A 22,162-nucleotide genomic window follows, 5' to 3' on the forward strand; every position below is an offset into this window, starting at 1 on the left:
TGTGGTCCCAGAGGTTCTGTTGTTTCTCTGAGGTGGGGTGGGGGTTGGTGGGCTCTATTTGATTATATAGTGAAAATGTATGAATTCTTTGAAAATTTTCAACTAATTGCATAGTTATGATGATGAGGGTACCTCTTCCAAATTTGTAAATTTTCATGACCCAAGGTCATGGGTTCTGGTGTTAGGGTAGGGCTGTGTTAAATAGTGAAAATGCATTATTTCTTCAAAAATCTCCTCTGCACCTGGGCGTATTGGAAGCAAACAGAGTAAAAGTTTTAAGAAGCAAGGGTATTTTTACTAGAATTTTGAACATCTGGACCATTTAGTCAAGTGTTCTGGTCCTGGCAATTTGTATTCTATTGAGTGAAGTTATTCCTCTTTGCCATTCACTTTTGATAATTAATCACTGTAGATAATGTATTTGAAAGGTTAATAGAATAAGAGAATTATGCAAGAACATTTATTGTATAATACAAAAAGTACTTTCATCGTTTTAATTATCAGGTAGACTTGGAAATAATATATGAATAAAAATGAAACAAAAATAACTTATCTTCTTAAATGTTCTTAAAGGCCAAGTGAGGCCAATGTAAGAGGTAATAATATATATGTAGACATTTTGTTAAAAGTCTGCATGGTAATAGTGATAAATGGGGGACAGATAGAAAGATACAAGATCAATTATTTTGTTGATCTTAATTGTACTATTTTTCTTGCTATTGGGCAACAAAGCTTCATTTATCAGTTTATGGAGCCCCTAAATTGTTGTACTCAGGTGACCGTTAAGGCCCTTGGGCCTCTTGTATAATATAAAGTAATTTTTTATCCAATCAAATACAGCGTTATAACCAGAATTAAATTATTTACTATATATCACTGACATATTAGCATACATCTCTGCAAATGTGTTTATAAAATAAAAAAAGAAGAAATTCTGTATTTGATTAAACTTTTTGTATACAGGTAAGAACTAATAAAAAAAAAACATGTAAACATACAAGAAATCTGTCTTGACAAAAAGTGAAAAGAAACAATAAACTCACACAACATGCAAATGTAAGGGAAGAATATACTACTTTATTAGTAGTCTTTCTTTCCTGTATGTTTTTTTTAGAAGATATAAGGTTCTCGTTTACTTCTTAAGTAATAATGGATTCTGAATGAACCTAGAATACGAAGCCATTTACAGCTGACACGATATTTCTATTAGAACAATGATTACAACGAATCTTCACTTTTATAGGTAAAGCTTCAAATGTATTTAAACTAAAGACATATCGGCTGATATGTTAAATGTTGAAAGACAATAAATTCGAATTATTCTGAGGATTTAAGTCAATTCAGCACTGATAGTTATTTTCACCGTTCGTGTAATGCTGACCAGAGTGCCGTCGACCTCTAGGTATGTAAAACTCATTGAATTTTCCCCCCTCGTCAAAGTAAGTCCTCCAGTTTGGAAGCTTTAAGTCCTTTGTTGAGTCATCATCATTTAAGTGACGTCCAGCAGACCTATTTTTTATTGATAAAATACCTTATGAGCAAGATAAATATTCACATTTCTGCCATGTCTTTGTCTTTTGTGAAGATATTAATATTTGTCTAAAGGATATTCATAATATATTCTAAGGAAACTGAGCAATACGATTTTTAAACTTTCAATTCTTTAGAAATTTTCTAGAAAATCGGAAAAAGTTTTGTCATTTCACTGGTACTAAAAGAGGTTTTGTAGTTTTCGTAGATTTTCTGTTTGAAGTTTAATTAGATTTATATACTTACGATCGATATCGCCAGACAAGAATGGCAACTATTAAAGTCACAACAAAAACAAAGGAAACAGCAGAGACACTTATGATGAAAGCTGGACTGGATATTGGAGATTTGGTTGTTGGTGAAAACGTGGTTGAAACACAATCTTAAAAAAAATGTTTTAAGTTTTCTGTAACTGTTTATGCCGTTGAAATTTTAACCTAATCCTTGACCAACTTTTTGTTTAATAATTATTTTAAAAACACATAAAAGAATTTACTTGGAAAACTACAATGAATTAAATAAAAAAGCTGAAGTAAATGGTCCTTTTACAATAACAAAAAGGAAACTCCATAAAAAAGAGACACATTAAGGAACATATTCTTTTCTCACATCACATTCACAAATGATATAAGAACAATAACTTAATAAATTCATGGAATGATTAAATACATTACCAAAGGGCCGAAGGACGAAAGTCTTTACCCAAGTCACATTTTTGTCATTAAAAACTTGTTCAAACAAAACGTCATTTTCATAAAGTTTATGCAATACGTAGTCGTTGAGTTAATAATATCTCATTTATAGGCAGCTTTGGCCAATTAGAACGAGAAAAAGAGAAAAAAGAATTCCTATCAGATTATGTGACAAATAAATGCATTTACCTTTATACAATGACCAGTTAAACTTTTGACTTGAAGGACTGCAAACCTCACAGCTGTTGACCGGATTTGAAGTTTCCCTTCTTACGCATTTGTTATCAATGAAACAGTACCCTGCCTAGAAGGAAGGTTTTGAAATAATCTACTGCTTATTTTTGAGATGCACATTTGCAGAAATTCTATGTCATACTTTGTATTTCGTTTTTGTTGATTTTTTTAAAACTGAAGCCTTGAACAATTATACCAAATGTAAATGTTTTTAGATTACCTTAAGTGAAAACTGCTCAACACCCTTATCATAAGAGATCTCCTGGCATTCCGACTGATATTTATACACTGAATATGTTTGCGTGAACTGTTTTCCATCGTAAGATATGTTAAATGTGAATTTGGTGATCCATTTGGTCCTTCTGTCATCAGGCAAAGGACACGCCCCCTGAAATAGGGTTCTGTCATCCAGAGGTTGTTCAATGTCTTTGGTATCCAAGACAGTGTTGTCATAGTGAATCTTTAATATAAATGGAGAGAATAAAAGCTACACAAGACAAAGGAAGAAATTCAAAGGTAAAAGATGGTCTTTTAGCACAGCTAAAAATCCGCTTCCTTCTTTTTTTCCTCTTAGGAAATAAAATTACGACTGGAGTAATTTTCAGATATAAAAATTGAAAAATTGTGTTTCTATGTACCAGTTGTATGGTTATGAAACATGTTTTGTTAATGTTCTCTAGGAAGTATCTGCCGTCTAGAAGAACTTCGGAACAAGTGCGCAAAGACATGTCACAGGATCCGTTTGGAGATATGCTTAGAATCGTTGGTGGTGCTTGGACATTGAAGGAGCAGTCACTTCCTCCGAACCCAAAGTCACATGTGCAGTTACCTGTTAAGTATGATTTATGTTTTAAATATTTTGTCATTTTTTCTCAAAAGCATTAAAAGATGACCTAGGGTCTTCAGAGAGTTCAACCCTATAGTGTGTATGTTAATGATTTTTTTTTTTACAAAATCAAACAAAAAACTTGTAATGCTAACAAGAAACATAATAATCATTGAATAAATAAAACTAAGCATTTGTATTGCACATGTGAAAATAGTGTGAGTCGTTCAAAATATGATTTTGTTCACCACTTTAAATGGCAGCTAATCAAATTTTCAAAATGTTTTAATTATTTTCATAATTTATGGTTTAAAAATATAATAGATAGTGTCAATACTTTGCCAAATTCAAATGAAAGTTTATAATAAATAAACGTCACATAAATTTTATGATTGTCAGTTCATACTATGAATCTTCTTTAGATATAATTGGCATATAATATTTACAAAATGAAATCTTATAACATATATGAACTAACCCTCCTTGCAAATGCCATGACTACTACAGTTATTTGAGCATAGCGACTGAAGTTGATACGTGACATCCGGTTGCTCTGTTTTCAGTGTGGTATTCAGATCTAGGAAGTTGACACACTGCTTAAGAGCAGCTTCGATATGGATAGCTGTTATGTTTTCATCCCCAGTCAACTAAAAAATAAATGTCAAATTCAGATTGGTCTTTTAATACTTCACACGTACATCAGTACACTAATGCACATCTTTGTGTAAAAATGTCATTAAAGAATAGTTACTCTGACATCCATTATGCAGTTCAATAAAGAGGCATCGGTCATATCACTGACATATTGTTTACATATCTGGAATGGCTCTGAACTGTTAAAGGCAGATTTACAGACATTCCCTGCTTCAGCCTCTGTTGTGACATAAATTGACTGAGACCGTTTATGTCGCTCCTGTGAAGTGAAAATATTATTGCACAATAAGTTCACAATTAAAAAAAGACATATTTTTCATGAAGAAGACTTAAATTTAGCCTTATTAGTACGTACGTGTAAAGAAGACGGTAGATAACTATTCAGATGAACATCCCTCTTTTTACGTAGTGACTGTATCTGGTTTGCTGTTTGAGTGCAATAGTACCGCTTCCCTGTTGCTTTTGAACATTGTGAAAATGTCTGATAAGTACATTGATTTCCACTTGGAGAACAAGTACAGATCTTATCGAGATTGGAGGATATTGATGGTCGATCTGACGGTGCGCTGTTTAACAGATTTTCATCGCTCTTGACCCTGTAAAAAATTGAGTGTGTAAAAGCAAATTATTTACATTTTTGAAATTATTCTGCTTTTGACAAAATTCTAGTCAGATGAATTTCATTTATTTGTGTCAAACAGCATTATTTGAATAAACTACATTATATGCCTTGTTGCTAGTAAAATACCAAGGTATGTATTTCCATAATATGAGATATATGCTTGGAAAAAAACATTACATCCAAGATCTAGAAAAATCATCAGGATATTCCAACACCGAGCTATCGCTGCTTCCATTCTGATGGATAAACTCGTTTCTTCTATCGCCATCTAATGTTCCACAGAGACCTGCGGTGTTGTTTACGTCAGCAAGTGATGGGTAGATATCTATATCTATCTGCCAGGATCCTTCAACAGGCCACTCAACTAAAGATACAACCACAGTGGTGCCAGTCGGAAGAAGAACCTGCAAGTGAATATTTTTTTCTTTTAAAGAATGAATTTAATTATCTACAAATTAAGAGTTATTGTCTTTAATAATTATTACATTAAAATTAACTAATATTAGAGACTCCATTTTTTTTTATACTTGCATTACAATTTGAACTATCGCTCATTAAACAAGAGGCCCAAGGGCCTTAACGGTCACCTGAGTATAATACAACAATTTAGAGGATCCATAGAGTATAAAATGAACTGAAAGGTGAAGCTTTGTTGCCCAAAAGCAAGAAAAATAGGGTGATCAGGATTAACAAAATAATTAGTCTAGTATTCATTAACAGTTCATAAATTAGGTTCTTATCTGTTCCCCATTTATCACTCTCACCAGACAGTATATTAAGAAACTATCAGTGCTACTGTACTCTTTTAATTCCTTGTGGAAATCTCTTACATTGGCCTGAGTAAGACTCTTGGTCTTTGATGAACATTTAAGGTACTGGTATTCCATCCCTAATAGCCTCAGATTCAATGAATTTGAATACATAACAGATGTGTATGGGTGGAATACTCAGTATATTTAGACATAATCTATATTTATTACTATTAGCATGTAACATGGAAGTGTCCTAATTTATGACTTGACCTTTGTTGAAGAGTTATCTCCCTCTTTTTTTAAGTAATAAAAATCAATTTCAAAAAAATATACGGTAAAAAAATTTTCAATTGTCATTCTATTTCTAATAATTTAATGGATCTTTCCACCACAGTAGTTATTGATATTCTTATTATCTGAATTTTTATTTTAAAAAAATCGCTTGTCTCCATAGACTTCAATGCAATTTCTATTAATTAAATACTGCTTAGTTAATTACATTTTTGAAACTTTCACTTGGTAAATCCTTTTCTACTGTAAAGTTCTTTGAATTAATATCAGAGTATTATATACGTGATTGATATTTAAGGATAGAGAATTAGTTCCTATTAGGGATGACAAACCTTAATAAGAAAAGTCTACCTGATCATTAAAACTATGAAAGTACTTTTTGTATTATACAATAAAAATTCTTGCATAATTCTCTTATTCTATTAACCTTTCAAGTACATTATTTACAGTGATTAATTATCACAAGTAAATGGCAAAGGGGAATAACTCCTCTCAGTAGAATACAAATTAATAGAGCCCTGGTCTGGACTAGAACACTTGACCAAATGGTCTTGATGTTCAAAAATCTGGTAAAAATACTCTCCTTATTAAAACTTTTACCCTTTTTGCCTCTGATATGCCCAGGTGCAGAGAAGATTTTTAAAGCATTAATGCATTTTCACTATACAATAAATAGAGTCCCGCCCTAACATCAGAACCTCTGATCCAGGGGTCATGAAATTCACAAATTTGGAAAAGGCATCCTTGCTTATCATAACCATGTATTTGTTTAAATAATACCCAGGAGAAGAGAAGAAGCTTTTCAAAGAAATAATGCACTTTCACTATATGATCTATATAGCCCCACCCTAGCACCAGAACCCCTGACCCAGGGGCCATGAATTTCACAATTTTGGTAGAGTCACTCTTGCTCATCATAACTATGTATTCGATTTGTTTCAATAATACCAAGGAGTAGAGAAGAAGATTTTCAAAGAAATAATGCACTTTTACTATATGATCTATATAGTCCCCCCCCTAGCAAAAGATCCCCTGACCCTGGGGCTATGAATTTCACAATTTTGGTAGAGTTACTCTTGCTTATCATAACTATGTATTCAATTTGTTTCAATAATACCCAGGAGTAGAGAAGAAGATTTTCAAAGAATTAATGCATTTTCATTATATAATCAAAAGAGCCCCGCCCTAGCACCAGAACCCCTGACCCAGGGGCCATGAATTTCACAATTTTGGTAGAGTCACTCTTGCTCATCATAACTATGTATTCAATTTTTTTCAATAATACCCAGGAGTAGAGAAGAAGATTTTCAAAGAAATAATGCACTTTCACTATATGATCTATATAGCCCCATCCTAACACCAGAACCCATGACCCTGGGGCCATGAATTTCACAATTTTGGTAGAGTCACTCTTGCTTATCATAACTATGTATTCAATTTGTTTCAATAATACCCAGGAGTAGAGAAGAAGATTTTCAAAGAAATAATGCACTTTCACTATATGTTCTATATAGCCCCGCCCTAACACCAGAACCCCTGACCCTGGGGCCATGAATTTCACAATTTTGGTAGAGTCACCCTTCCTCATCATAACTATGTATTCAATTTGTTTCAATAATACCCAGGAGTATAGAAGAAGATTTTCAAAGAAATAATGCACTTTCACTATATGATCTATATAGCCCCGCCCTAGCACCAGAACCCCTGACCCTGGGGCCATGAATTTCACAATTTTGGTAGAGGGCTCAATGCTTATTACAATGATGCCAACAGTTTGACTGCTTGATGTCCAGGAGTAAAGAAGAAGATTTTTAAAGATTGCATTAGTTTTGATGGTTTTGGCCCCACCCCTCAGGCCCCAGGGGGGCAGGGGCCACGAATTTCACAATTTTTGTTCCCCTTCACCCATAGATGCTATATGCCAAAATTGGTTGAAATTGGTTCACTGGTTCCAGAGAAGAAGCTGAAAATGTTCAAAAGTTTACGACCGACGGACGACGCACGACGACGGACGAAAAGAGATAGCAATAGGTCACCTGAGTGACTCAGGTGACCTAACAAATGTCAAACTGGCGAGAAATAATAATTATTATTTTTAATTGATAGCAAACCTTATAGAGTTTGTCTGTGATTTTATATACTTCAATGACGTTATCTTGACATCTAAGAAAATCCATAAAATTGTTGTTTCCACAAATGTCAATCATAAACACGTCACTTCCTGACTGCACAGAAACAGCACACGTACATTGCGGGAAAGGGTAGTTCGTGTGGCATTTCTCGTGACGAGTTTGAATCTTGTAGAAAGAAAAGAATATGTATAGAGGTGCTTCAAAATCAGTCTTGAAGTGGGCAGAACTTATTTACCATTCAACAAATTCAATGAAAAAATATACCTATTGAAAACACAGTAACAGACAATTACATGTACATATGTTCACTCTATTACTCTTACCTCTTGATTGAATAACGAATTACGATACAAAATGAATTCTCCTTCAATGTGGCTTTCGAATGCCCTGAAATATGATGTTAATTTTCTTAAATTGACATTAATCTTATCTATAAATGACCAACTCGGATATACAAAATGGAACAATGATGTTTCTTGTTGAATTATATTTATGTAGGAAGATATTTTCGGAAGAAAAAATTAAAAATATTAAAGATTTTAATCACATGATAATTTATATTTGTAAAGATAAATTTAGAATACGTTTTGAAAATGTCTTACACTCCATCAAATGTGTACAAATGGGGATCAGTTTTTGACCCACAGGATTTTCCTTTCCAAGTATCATGCACTTCAAAAATTTCAATCTGTAATAAACAAATAAAATAATTTGTCGCATAACAAATTATTTAAACACTTAATCACTCCCATTGATTCTTGTCCTCTCGATATTTAACGAAACTTTTCATGTACGAGGGCTTACCAATGTATTGTCTAAAGAAACATTATGGAAAAATCCATCTTCATTTTCACTTGTCCTCAAATAAAGAGTGGCTGTTGCGTCGATGCTATAACCATCTGTGTCAATGTGATACACCGTGATGTAGTGCACTTTTCTCCATTCATCTGATTCATACCTGTTCTTTTCATCATAGGAATACGCACTGATTTCTACAGAACATTGATTCACTCCTATAGATCCTTTACAACCGTTCTCTGACATAGGGATAATATTACTGTGAACCGTCAGGGGGCGGAGTGCCTGTACAGTATCATTTAAGATGACTGTTTGTGTAACGAATGGAACAGTTAAGTAAAATCCAATCTGAGCTTTGCCTTTTCTTGGAAGACTGAGTTTAGTGTCATTCATCTGTAAATAATAAAATGACTTTAAATCAACGTAAGTTTGAGGACAAACTCTACTTACGGTCATGGACAGGGTTTATAACGGTATATGCGCAATTTTATGCACTGATAAGCACCCTCGTGCCATTTCGCAATGAGCCAAAGGTTAGTAAATATTGATACAATAAGTTTATATACAAAAAGCTCTTGGTCATTGTTATTGGAATGTTCGTATGATTCACTTTCTTTTTTAATAAACAATTTGATACAATGTGTGAATATATTGTGATCTTGATTATCGTTGAAAAATTATTAAATGACCTTTAATAAGCTAAATATTGATTTTTTTTTTATAATAAGCGCATCATTGATTTGCATGGAAAAGTCTGCGCAAGTGAATTAAAAAATTACCATTATCCCCGCTAAGAATGGATGACTTTCAAACATTTCGCAAGGTGCCATAAGCTTATCTTTCGTGGCACCAACCTTGCATAGTACCTAAATGATGGATGAGGGAGTAAAGAAAATTTAGAAATCACACAAGTATACTGTATCATTTAATTATTTAAAAGTAACTTCGATTGCAGATTTCAAACTTGAAAAAACAACTTTTAAGGATTTATTTTAAGAATAGGACTCAAGAAAATAAATGTTACCTGAATTCCAGACCTCTTGTTCATGGAAATCAAATCATATAACGATAATATAGCATTTTTGTCAGACGATCCTCCTAGCACTTCTGATTTGACGAGTATGTGTTTGTCAACATACCACTCCACTTTGTAGAACAGATTGTTAGAGAAGGAGGCAAAATTACATTTTAAATTGACAGAAGGATTGTGTATGGTCCGCTTTGTTGCTCCTTCTATTTTGATTGATGTGTTCCAAGAGACGTTATAATAGGTTACGGTAATATTTTCAGTGTTCATTTCAACACCTAAAAATTATCAAATAAACAATAAGGATACTGTTACATGTATAAACAATGAAATAAAAAAAAGTTAAAAAAACAAAAAAACATTGTCTTTTTACAAGATGATGTGGTCATTCTGTCGTAAGTTGTTGTCGTTGAAGTTCCCTTAGTTGTACTTGTTGTTGAAGGTTCAGTTGTACTTGTTGTTTGAACTGTTGTTGTGGGTTCAGCTTTACTTGTTGTTTGAACTGTTGTTGTGGGTTCAGTTGTACTTGTTGTTTGTACTGTTGTTGTGGGTTTAGTTGTACTTGTTTGTACTGTTGTTGTGGGTTCAGTTGTACTTGTTGTTTGTGCTGTTGTTGTGGGTTCAGCTGTACTTGTTGATCGTACTGTTGTTGTGGATTCAGTTGTACCTGTTGTTTGTATGGTTGTTGTGGGCTCAGTAGTACTTGTTGTTTGTGTGGTTGTTGTGGGTTTAGTAGTACTTGTTGTTTGTATGGTTGTTATGGGTTCAGTTAAACTTGTTGCTTGTAACGTTGTTGTGGGTTCAGTTGTACTTGTTGTTTGTACTGTTGTTGTGGGTTTAGTTGTACTTGTTGTTTGTACTGTTGTTGTTGGTTCAGCTGTGCTTGTCGTTTGTACCTTAGTTGTTAGGGGGCAATCTAAATTGAGTGGAATAGGGCATTTTTTCAACAGAACTCTAACAATAACCGTTAGATTTTGTTTCAAATCCTGGCAGTATTTTAACATTTTATTTAGAGCAACATTGCGTTAAATGTTGTAAACAATTATCTATCCGTTTCTGTAATCAAAGTATATAACATGAAAGAGTAATTAAATTTGTATAAAGTAAAATTTACTATAAATAAGCAACAGTAGCCTCCTTTTTGTATCAAAAAATATTACCATTTCCCTTTGGAACGATATTTTATGCTTGCTTAACATACTATTTACCACTTTCCATATTAATATATTGAGAAATATTACAGAATATTGGAATTACAGATTACAGTTATTTGTGACGTACAGTGGAAAGCAAAGCATAAAAAAGCTTCTAAAAACTTAGAAAAAAATTCTTTAACCTAAATTGATGAGTAACCTGCTACATGTACATATTGTTTCAAATTTCAATATAAAACTATCTGTTAGTAAATTTATACCTTGAATAAGCGACCATGCACTTCGATCTAAGGATGTGTTACAATAGAAACATTCACTTGATGAATTCTTCTGTCCATTGGGAATACGCATGTTATCTACCTCGCAGTATTCTATGAATACAACAAATAATGAAAACTGAACATAAGTGATTTGTCAACTGAAAGATTCTCAAAAATTGACGAATAACTTTCTTTTGCTAAACCTTTTTCAATATAAATACAATTTTTATACAGAAATTATTCTAACGAATTTTAAAGTATACATGTTCTTTTTTTCAGAAAACATAGAGAAGTTGTGATACAATAAAGTCGATTTGCTCTGAATTAACCAAACCGTATACAAAAGTATAACATTTTATTTCTCACCATTGTTAGGTGACCACGTGTATCTACTCTGTGAGATGTTGCAGACCTCACATGGGTAAGTTTTGTTCGATTCTCCATCATGAACACACATATTATTGATAAGGCAGTAATCTGGGAAAAAAAAGTAACCAAACCATTAATATATTGAATTTAAATTTAAAGTGACACCGTGACGGAAAAACGGGAAAATTGACAAAAGTAGAATTTTTGCATGACACACGCAAATTTTGTTCAGTTCTTGAAGTTATTAGGTTTCAGAAAATTACAGGTTTCAGAACCTAAAAAATCTACTTTTATGGAGAAAAATAAAAGTAAAAAATCTTTGTATAACCAACACAAAAATATTGCTTCAGTATTTCCTCTTTATTGTACGCATGCGCTGAAAAGTTGAAGAATTTACCATGGTGTCAATTCCATAGATATAAATGTCGGATGACCGAGAATTTTGATACAATCTTCAAAAAAGATGATCAGAACTTATTCCTCAATTTTGATTGCTCCAATTTAATGTTGTTTACAAGTTCCACGCTAAAAATAAAGGACGCATGACCTTGACATTGTTGACATTGACGATAAAAAATACCCGATAGATACAACACTTGTTTATCCGGCACTTTTTGCAGTTCTTTTCTTTTTTACAGTGCAGTTGAGATTTCAAAACTTTGCTATATTCGTATTTCACATAAATCTTTTGTTTTGTGATACAATTATCTTAAAAGAAACACATGATTTGACTCATTATATAACTTTAAAAAATCCTACAAAAGATACAGAAGTTCATCTAATATTGGGCTTTTTCTAATAAAAGAGAGGTTATGATTTAATTTAAAGCAGCATACTTTTCCCTTAAATTTCAAGTAAAGTATTTTTGATTCCACAGCAATACAGTCATTTTGGTGATTTTTAAAGGAGACTTTTGGAGACACTTACGTATCTTTACTATGCAGTTTGAAATACCTTTAGAGGACAAAATAAATAAAAAAGAAAAACCCCTTCAATTTCTGTGGCAAAGGTGGAGAAGTCTGCCTAACCGATTCCAATTTTTTTTTTGGCGGAAATAAAGAACAAGGTTAACTTAGGGTCTTTTTTGGGGCCTGTGAATTTCTGAAAGATCAGAACTGCTCATTCTTAGTTGAAAATATGTTAAATTTCACTTGAACCCTTGGTGACTGCATATCAATGAAAAATAACGTAATTTTCTATCTTGTCCATGTATTATGACGTCATGAATTGCGTCATTTTCCTCAAATCTTGAAATTTTTTCTAAAAATGGCTAAAAATGTAAGCTGTTTCGAATATTTTACATAGCCCCAGCCTCAGACCTAAAATGTTAAATTATATAATGAAAGAACTGTTTCAGAAGATTCTAATCCATGAAAAGGTTTTTGGATCACAGGGTGGGCTCATATTTTAATTATTAGTTGAAGATGCTCAAATTCACTGATTTCCTTCAAAATTCAAGAATATTGCAGTTTCACAAAGTCTGTTCTTCAATACTTGCACTGTAGTGGGAAATTTTTTTTTATTGGAAATGAAAGCACTAAGTCTTTACTTTATATAAATGTTCTCAATGGGACATTGGGATTTGGTCAGTTAATTGGTATATGGTCAAGGCCATTTTATGGAATTAGTGAACCTACCTCTTTGATTTGATGAGAGAGAATTAGCTGTAATGTACTGAGAAAAATTTCATTTATTATTTATCTTATCTCCCATGTTTCCATTGCAATAGGGCCATTTCGAAAATTCATAATGCTGCATGCAAATCTAAACTTGGTAGTTAATATTTATGTTGCCAAAAATCAGTAATTTCTCCAACCGTATAATTGTGAAAGAAGAGCTTCTTTGTTAAAATTTGAAACTGAAGACGAAACCAATTGTGCAGAATACCTGCTGCTATTGTCCAGCTGCTTTTGTCCTGAGTAGTATCACAAATTTTGCAGCTATAAAGGGTGTGGTTTTCTCCTTCTTTTAAGCACTTGTCATCAATGTTACAGTAACCTAAAATATTGGAGAGGGTATAAATGATACGGAACATAGACATAAAATCTTTACATAAAAAAAAAATAAATAAATGGAATGCACACACAGAATGGCATATGATTTACAGCACGCATATTCAGGTCCATGTTCATTTAATTTCGATGTAGGTGTTTGATGTATTGTTTGGGAATCTCTCCAGTTCACAATGTAACAATGTAAATGTGGGACTTTTCAACCACACTCAGAGACGTAAGCGTAGTCATGGGCATCGGTCTTACAATAAGCCTTTAATACACGATGTATCTTTTGATTCATTACTACATTACGTAAATCAACAGTTAGAACTTCATCCCATTCATCTAAACTTTACTCTGTCCCTTTGAGACTTTTGAATAGTGTACTTGAAAAGTCAAGGAAAGTCCAACTTTGTATTCCTCGACACCAGAATACAGGCCCGGATCTGGGGTGATGGGTATTGGAAATCATAGGCCTTTTTAATCCTTAAACTTCAATACGCGGTTCATATAGGTAATGTTCTCAATCACAAAAGGGTCCAATCTTGTATTCCACCATATTTCAAAATCAAGACAACCCCTTGTATTTCCTACAAAAATATATCTGCTATTGCTTCCAAACTTTCTAACTACAAGAAAACTTTACAGAGCCTGGATATTGAGATCTGAAACATAATCCTCCATTGTGTAATTTGTTCTTCTTCCATCTACAACTATAGTCCTGCTGGACACGTGACATTGGGCCTCGGTTTTTAGGGGTCTCTTCCGAAAGACCCGCAACTTTCACTCCAAAGTGCCAAGCGCTTGGCGAAGGAACAGTTGCTACCTATTTTTATCGACTTAGGTCTGTGGCGGTAGTGATTCGAACACACGACATTCCGATCGGGGAGCGAGCGCTCTACCGACTGAGCTACCGTGACGGTTCATAATCAGTGTAAGAAACAGAAATATAATATGATTAAAAACCTATGAAGTATTTAAACATAAGGTTTTCACTTTACACTCAGTAGATCATACCTTCAAGAAATGACCACGTATTACGTCCAAGAGTAGTGTTGCAGTAAAAACATTCATTAGTTGCATTTCTTTCTCCATTGGCAACACACAACTCACCAATTTTGCAAAAATCTAGGACAATAGAGCAGAACATGAATTGTGTATAAAATAATCAATGCGGGCAACTTTACAGATAGCTGATATTGACATAGGACTGTAGGTGCACTTTTCATGTTTTTTAAATTAAAATATTTAACTATCAGCTATTTGCCATATATATATGTGATATGAATGGAAAATTTTATTTTTTAATCATCTGTTGACGAGCACATTTTAAACAAGTAGCGCTAAGATTCGTTAAGAACAATCAAGGAAATTCTCAAAATACTTTACTAACCTGGATTTTGTGACCAGGAATGTTTGTTGATAGAGATGTCACAAACATCACATGGGTTAGAAATGTTTTTCTCTCCATTTGAAATGCACTTATCAGCTATGATGCAATATCCTTTAGCAAACGGCAATTTTAAAAGTTTTATAATGAAGCATCAAGTCAATATAACAATATAATTGAGTTGAGTTTTACACACAAAGAATAAAAAAGAAACTTAAATTCAAGAACATTTTAAACAACTCACCATCATTATACTGCCAGTGAGTAATGTTAGTACTAGAATTGCACGATTTACAGGGATAATCTTTCTCTGTTTCTCCGTCTTGAACACAAATACCATCAATGAAGCAATGGCCTAAAAGGACAGGTAAATTACATATTTGAAAAGTTATCTTTGAAATATAATATGTTCATACGTTTTCCAATTTATCAATATCAAATAATGTTTGTCAAGGAGAAAACACATTATCATTTAATTCCTCTTTCATGACATATACGTACAGTATACTTTCAACATTTTGGAAAGGATTATTTGCTTCAATAAACAGTATTTGAATCAAATAGATTAAGTTTAAAGCCGGCAGCGTAATTGTCGATTGTGTGCTAATCAAAATATAGACTATACCTTTTTCTAAGGACCAGTTGGACTTGTCTACGACAGGATCACATATTTTACAGTCAATTGTCGTATGGTTTTTGCCATCTTTTATACATTGTCCATTGATCAAACAATAATCTTAAAAATAAAGATGGATTGGTGTCTTTTGAAAATCGAAAAATGCGTAACATATATGCAATCAGAAAATAGAAATGACGGGAAAAATAGCATGATTCCTAATTAAAAGAAGTGCAACATAGACAAGTTAATCGAAAAGTGACAATTTAAATTAATAAAGGAATAGTTAACAAAATATAGTAAACATGGAACTTTATTTCTTCCAAGGATGATAATTTAGCCAATGGTCTCAAAGCGCTCAAGGCCTTGACTATAGGTCCATACCAGTGCCCTGTCTACAGTTCAAAGTTTAATTTCAGTATCTGTTTACAGCTCTATATAAGTGCCCTGTCTACAGATCTATATCAGTACCTTGTCTACAGATCTACATAAGTGCACACGACATTCCGATCACGGAGCGAGCCCTCTAATGACTGAGTTACCGTGACGGTTCATAATCAGTGTAAGAAACAGAAATATAATATGATTAAAAACCTATAAAGTATTTAAACATAAGGTTTTCACTTTACACTCAGTAGATCATACCTTCAAGAAATGACCACGTAATACGTCCAAGAGTAGTGTTGCAGTAAAAACATTCATTAGTTGCATTTCTTTCTCCATTGGCAACACACAACTCACCGATTTTGCAAAAATCTAGGACAATAGAGCAGAACATGAATTGTGTATAAAATAATCAATGCGGGCAACTTTACAGATAGCTGATATTGACATAGGACTGTAGGTGCACTTTTCATGTTTTTTAAATTAAAATATTTAACTATCAGCTATTTGCCATATATATATGTGATATGAATGGAAAATTTTATTTTTTAATCATCTGATGACGAGCACATTTTAAACAAGTAGCGCTAAGATTCGTTAAGAACAATCAAGGAAATTCTCAAAATACTTTACTAACCTGGATTTTGTGACCAGGAATGTTTGTTGATAGAGATGTCACAAACATCACATGGGTTAGAAATGTTTTTCTCTCCATTTGAAATGCACTTATCAGCTATGATGCAATATCCTTTAGCAATCGGCAATTTTAAAAGTTTTATAATGAAGCATCAAGTCAATATAACAATATAATTGAGTTGAGTTTTACACACAAAGAATAAAAAAGAAACTTAAATTCAAGAACATTTTAAACAACTCACCATCATTATACTGCCAGTGAGTAATGTTAGTACTAGAATTGCACGATTTACAGGGATAATCTTTCTCTGTTTCTCCGTCTTGAACACAAATACCATCAATGAAGCAATGGCCTAAAAGGACAGGTAAATTACATATTTGAAAAGTTATCTTTGAAATATAATATGTTCATACGTTTTCCAATTTATCAATATCAAATAATGTTTTTCAAGGAGAAAACACATTATCATTTAATTCCTCTTTCATGACATATACGTACAGTATACTTTCAACATTTTGGAAAGGATTATTTGCTTCAATAAACAGTATTTGAATCAAATAGATTAAGTTTAAAGCCGGCAGCGTAATTGTCGATTGTGTGCTAATCAAAATATAGACTATACCTTTTTCTAAGGACCAGTTGGACTTGTCTACGACAGGATCACATATTTTACAGTCAATTGTCGTATGGTTTTTGCCATCTTTTATACATTGTCCATTGATCAAACAATAATCTTAAAAATAAAGATGGATTGGTGTCTTTTGAAAATCGAAAAATGCGTAACATATATGCAATCAGAAAATAGAAATGACGGGAAAAATAGCATGATTCCTAATTAAAAGAAGTGCAACATAGACAAGTTAATCGAAAAGTGACAATTTGAATTAATAAAGGAATAGTTAACAAAATATAGTAAACATGGATCTTTATTCCTTCTCTGTTTCTCCGTTTTGAACACAAATACCATCAATGAAGCAATGGCCTAAAAGGACAGGTAAATTACATATTTGAAAAGTTATCTTTGAAATATAATATGTTCATACGTTTTCCAATTTATCAATATCAAATAATGTTTTTCAAGGAGAAAACACATTATCATTTAATTCCTCTTTCATGATATATACGTACAGTATACTTTCAACACTTTGGAAAGGATTATTTGCTTCAATAAACAGTATTTGAATCAAATAGATTAAGTTTAAAGCCGGCAGCGTAATTGTCGATTGTCTGCTAATCAAAATATAGACTATACCTTTTTCTAAGGACCAGTTGGACTTGTCTACGACAGGATCACATATTTTACAGTCAATTGTCGTATGATTTTCGCCATCTTTTATACATTGTCCATTGATCAAACAATAATCTTAAAAATAAAGATGGATTGGTGTCTTTTGAAAATCGAAAAATGCGTAACATATATGCAATCAGAAAATAGAAATGACGGGAAAAATAGCATGATTCCTAATTAAAAGAAGTGCAACATAGACAAGTTAATCGAAAAGTGACAATTTAAATTAATAAAGGAATAGTTAACAAAATATAGTAAACATGGAACTTTATTTCTTCCAAGGATGATAATTTAGCCAATGATCTCAAAGCGCTCAAGGCCTTGACTATAGGTCTATACCAGTGCCCTGTCTACAGTTCAAAGTTTAATTTCAGTATCTGTTTACAGCTCTATATAAGTGCCCTGTCTACAGATCTATATCAGTACCTTGTCTACAGATCTACATAAGTGCACACGACATTCCGATCACGGAGCGAGCCCTCTAATGACTGAGTTACCGTGACGGTTCATAATCAGTGTAAGAAACAGAAATATAATATGATTAAAAACCTATAAAGTATTTAAACATAAGGTTTTCACTTTACACTCAGTAGATCATACCTTCAAGAAATGACCACGTATTACGTCCAAGAGTAGTGTTGCAGTAAAAACATTCATTAGTTGCATTTCTTTCTCCATTGGCAACACACAACTCACCAATTTTGCAAAAATCTAGGACAATAAAGCAGATCATGAATTGTGTATAAAATAATCAATGCGGGCAACTTTACAGATAGCTGATATTGACATAGGACTGTAGGTGCACTTTTCATGGTTTTTAAATTAAAATATTTAACTATCAGCTATTTGCCATATATATATGTGATATGAATGGAAAATTTTATTTTTTAATCATCTGTTGACGAGCACATTTTAAACAAGTAGCGCTAAGATTCGTTAAGAACAATCAAGGAAATTCTCAAAATACTTTACTAACCTGGATTTTGTGACCAGGAATGTTTGTTGATAGAGATGTCACAAACATCACATGGGTTAGAAATGTTTTTCTCTCCATTTGAAATGCACTTATCAGCTATGATGCAATATCCTTTAGCAAACGGCAATTTTAAAAGTTTTATAATGAAGCATCAAGTCAATATAACAATATAATTGAGTTGAGTTTTACACACAAAGAATAAAAAAGAAACTTAAATTTAAACAACTCACCATTATTATACTGCCAGTGAGTAATGTTAGTACTAGAATTGCACGATTTACAGGGATAATCTTTCTCTGTTTCTCCGTTTTGAACACAAATACCATCAATGAAGCAATGGCCTAAAAGGACAGGTAAATTACATATTTGAAAAGTTATCTTTGAAATATAATATGTTCATACGTTTTCCAATTTATCAATATCAAATAATGTTTGTCAAGGAGAAAACACATTATCATTTAATTCCTCTTTCATGACATATACGTACAGTATACTTTCAACATTTTGGAAAGGATTATTTGCTTCAATAAACAGTATTTGAATCAAATAGATTAAGTTAAAAGCCGGCAGCGTAATTGTCGATTGTCTGCTAATCAAATTATAGACTATACCTTTTTCTAAGGACCAGTTGGACTTGTCTACGACAGAATCACATATTTTACAGTCAATTGTCGTATGGTTTTCGCCATCTTTTATACATTGTCCATTGATCAAACAATAATCTTAAAAATAAAGATGGATTGGTGTCTTTTGAAAATCGAAAAATGCGTAACATATATGCAATCAGAAAATAGAAATTAAAAGAAGTGCAACATAGACAAGTTAATCGAAAAGTGACAATTTAAATTAATAAAGGAATAGTTAACAAAATATAGTAAACATGGAACTTTATTTCTTCCAAGGATGATAATTTAGCCAATGGTCTCAAAGCGCTCAAGGCCTTGACTATAGGTCTATACCAGTGCCCTGTCTACAGTTCAAAGTTTAATTTCAGTATCTGTTTACAGCTCTATATAAGTGCCCTGTCTACAGATCTATATCAGTACCTTGTCTACAGATCTACATAAGTGCACACGACATTCCGATCACGGAGCGAGCCCTCTAATGACTGAGTTACCGTGACGGTTCATAATCATTCTAAGAAACAGAAATATAATACCGTATAACGGGTATTTTCTGCGGTTGGAAATTTTTGCGATTTAACCCCTAAAAGAGAGAAAATTAATTTCTGCGTTTTCAATTTCTGCGGTTGCATTATACCGCAAAAAATTATTTACTGGGTATGATCACCAATCTCCAAGAATTATCAGATAGCTACCATGTTTACGTTTTATAAATTCATTGAGACGTATTGATCAAAGTTGCATGAGAACTGGTATTAAGCTATTAAGCTTAACTAAACTACTACGCATCTTTCAGTTAGTCTTTGTAAAATTATGTTGAGTCCCAATTGAAATGAATTATTGCAGTATCGGTCCACCCAAACAACAATAAAAAATCTTTATTCTACATTGTAACAAACGTTTTATGCGATCTATTAAAATATTTTAATATATAGATAATTAATGCATCCAAGCCATATTCTAAAAAAATACACTTATAGTTAATTGCCATCAAAATTAATCTGGTGTTTATATTTTAAGCTCAAACAAACAGTTGCATAATCAAGTAACCTAAAGTTGACCGTATACAATCACAGGTGCCATGTGCATTGAGGCGTAACTAATCCTGTCAGTCCTCTGCATTGTGTGAAATTCACGAGACAATCAAGCCACTTTGTGTATACAAGCAGTAATTATGGTCTCCAGAGAAAAAAGTGTTTAAGAAAGAAAGAAAAGCTACTATGTGTTGTTTGCAGCTATCGGAGTTTGGACTATTAATTGCGAAATCTCTTCTAGTCATTTACATGTACATGTATATCCGTACAAAATAAAGAAGTAGGTACAAGAAAAGATGTTTTTGTATAAAATTATTAAATTGATATTATTTACAGCATCGTTTTAATTCAATATGTCTTGGAAAAATCCTGATATCTAAAATCTTTCGAATTTCGATGACACCCGAATTTTCTCGCTAACGAGGACATATGCACCACTTATCATACTTGCATGTATAAAATATATATCTGAAGAAATATTAAAAAATATTTTGCGATTGTAATTTTTGCGGATTTGCCCTATCCGCAAAAATTGGACAACCGCAGAAAATACCCGTTATACGGTATGATTGAAAACCTATAAAGTATTTAAACATAAGATTTTCACTTTACACTCAGTAGATCATACCTTCAAGAAATGACCACGTATTACGTCCAAGAGTAGTGTTGCAGTAAAAACATTCATTAGTTGCATTTCTTTCTCCATTGGTAACACACAACTCACCAATTTTGCAAAAATCTAGAACATGAATTGTGTATAAAATAATCAATGCGGGCAACTTTACAGATAGCTGATATTGACATAGGACTGTAGGTGCACTTTTCATGGTTTTTAAATTAAAATATTTAACTATCAGCTATTTGCCATATATATATGTGATATGAATGGAAAATTTTATTTTTTAATCATCTGTTGACGAGCACATTTTAAACAAGTAGCGCTAAGATTCGTTAAGAACAATCAAGGAAATTCTCAAAATACTTTACTAACCTGGATTTTGTGACCAGGAATGTTTGTTGATAGAGATGTCACAAACATCACATGGATTAGAAATGTTTTTCTCTCCATTTGAAATGCACTTATCAGCTATGATGCAATATCCTTTAGCAAACGGCAATTTTAAAAGTTTTATAATGAAGCATCAAGTCAATATAACAATATAATTGAGTTGAGTTTTACACACAAAGAATAAAAAAGAAACTTAAATTCAAGAACATTTTAAACAACTCACCATTATTATACTGCCAGTGAGTAATGTTAGTACTAGAATTGCACGATTTACAGGGATAATCTTTCTCTGCTTCTCCGTTTTGAACACAAATACCATCAATGAAGCAATGGCCTAAAAGGACAGGTAAATTACATATTTGAAAAGTTATCTTTGAAATATAATATGTTCATACGTTTTCCAATTTATCAATATCAAATAATGTTTGTCAAGGAGAAAACACATTATCATTTAATTCCTCTTTCATGACATATACGTACAGTATACTTTCAACATTTTGGAAAGGATTATTTGCTTCAATAAACAGTATTTGAATCAAATAGATTAAGTTAAAAGCCGGCAGCGTAATTGTCGATTGTCTGCTAATCAAAATATAGACTATACCTTTTTCTAAGGACCAGTTGGACTTGTCTACGACAGGATCACATATTTTACAGTCAATTGTCGTATGATTTTCGCCATCTTTTATACATTGTCCATTGATCAAATAATAATCTTAAAAATAAAGATGGATTGGTGTCTTTTGAAAATCGAAAAATGCGTAACATATATGCAATCAGAAAATAGAAATGACGGGAAAAATAGCATGATTCCTAATTAAAAGAAGTGCAACATAGACAAGTTAATCGAAAAGTGACAATTTAAATTAA

General features: G+C 32.5%; 1 protein-coding gene across 1 annotated transcript in view; it reads right to left on the reverse strand.

The window, feature by feature from the left end:
* Window positions 1-1,020: 1,020 nt before the first annotated feature.
* The window catches only part of LOC133199260 (uncharacterized), a 49,998-nt gene continuing 28,856 nt past the window's right edge, over window positions 1,021-22,162 (reverse strand). Inside the window, 26 exon segments of the mRNA XM_061335096.1 lie at window positions 1,021-1,509; window positions 1,777-1,912; window positions 2,412-2,526; window positions 2,677-2,916; window positions 3,095-3,285; window positions 3,761-3,929; window positions 4,034-4,195; window positions 4,292-4,532; window positions 4,736-4,962; window positions 7,713-7,898; window positions 8,057-8,120; window positions 8,336-8,421; window positions 8,538-8,924; window positions 9,556-9,836; window positions 9,911-10,474; window positions 10,973-11,083; window positions 11,339-11,449; window positions 13,229-13,339; window positions 14,970-15,080; window positions 16,604-16,714; window positions 18,251-18,361; window positions 18,627-18,737; window positions 18,857-18,967; window positions 20,912-21,022; window positions 21,275-21,385; window positions 21,516-21,626. Of these exon segments, the coding sequence (XP_061191080.1) occupies window positions 1,341-1,509; window positions 1,777-1,912; window positions 2,412-2,526; window positions 2,677-2,916; window positions 3,095-3,285; window positions 3,761-3,929; window positions 4,034-4,195; window positions 4,292-4,532; window positions 4,736-4,962; window positions 7,713-7,898; window positions 8,057-8,120; window positions 8,336-8,421; window positions 8,538-8,924; window positions 9,556-9,836; window positions 9,911-10,474; window positions 10,973-11,083; window positions 11,339-11,449; window positions 13,229-13,339; window positions 14,970-15,080; window positions 16,604-16,714; window positions 18,251-18,361; window positions 18,627-18,737; window positions 18,857-18,967; window positions 20,912-21,022; window positions 21,275-21,385; window positions 21,516-21,626 (4,439 nt within the window). The 3' untranslated portion in view covers window positions 1,021-1,340.

This window comes from Saccostrea echinata, unplaced genomic scaffold (assembly GCF_033153115.1).
Source record: "Saccostrea echinata isolate AGI-Se365-2 ecotype Australia unplaced genomic scaffold, CSIRO_AGI_Sech_v1 ptg000033l, whole genome shotgun sequence".
Lineage (NCBI taxonomy): Eukaryota > Metazoa > Mollusca > Bivalvia > Ostreida > Ostreidae > Saccostrea > Saccostrea echinata.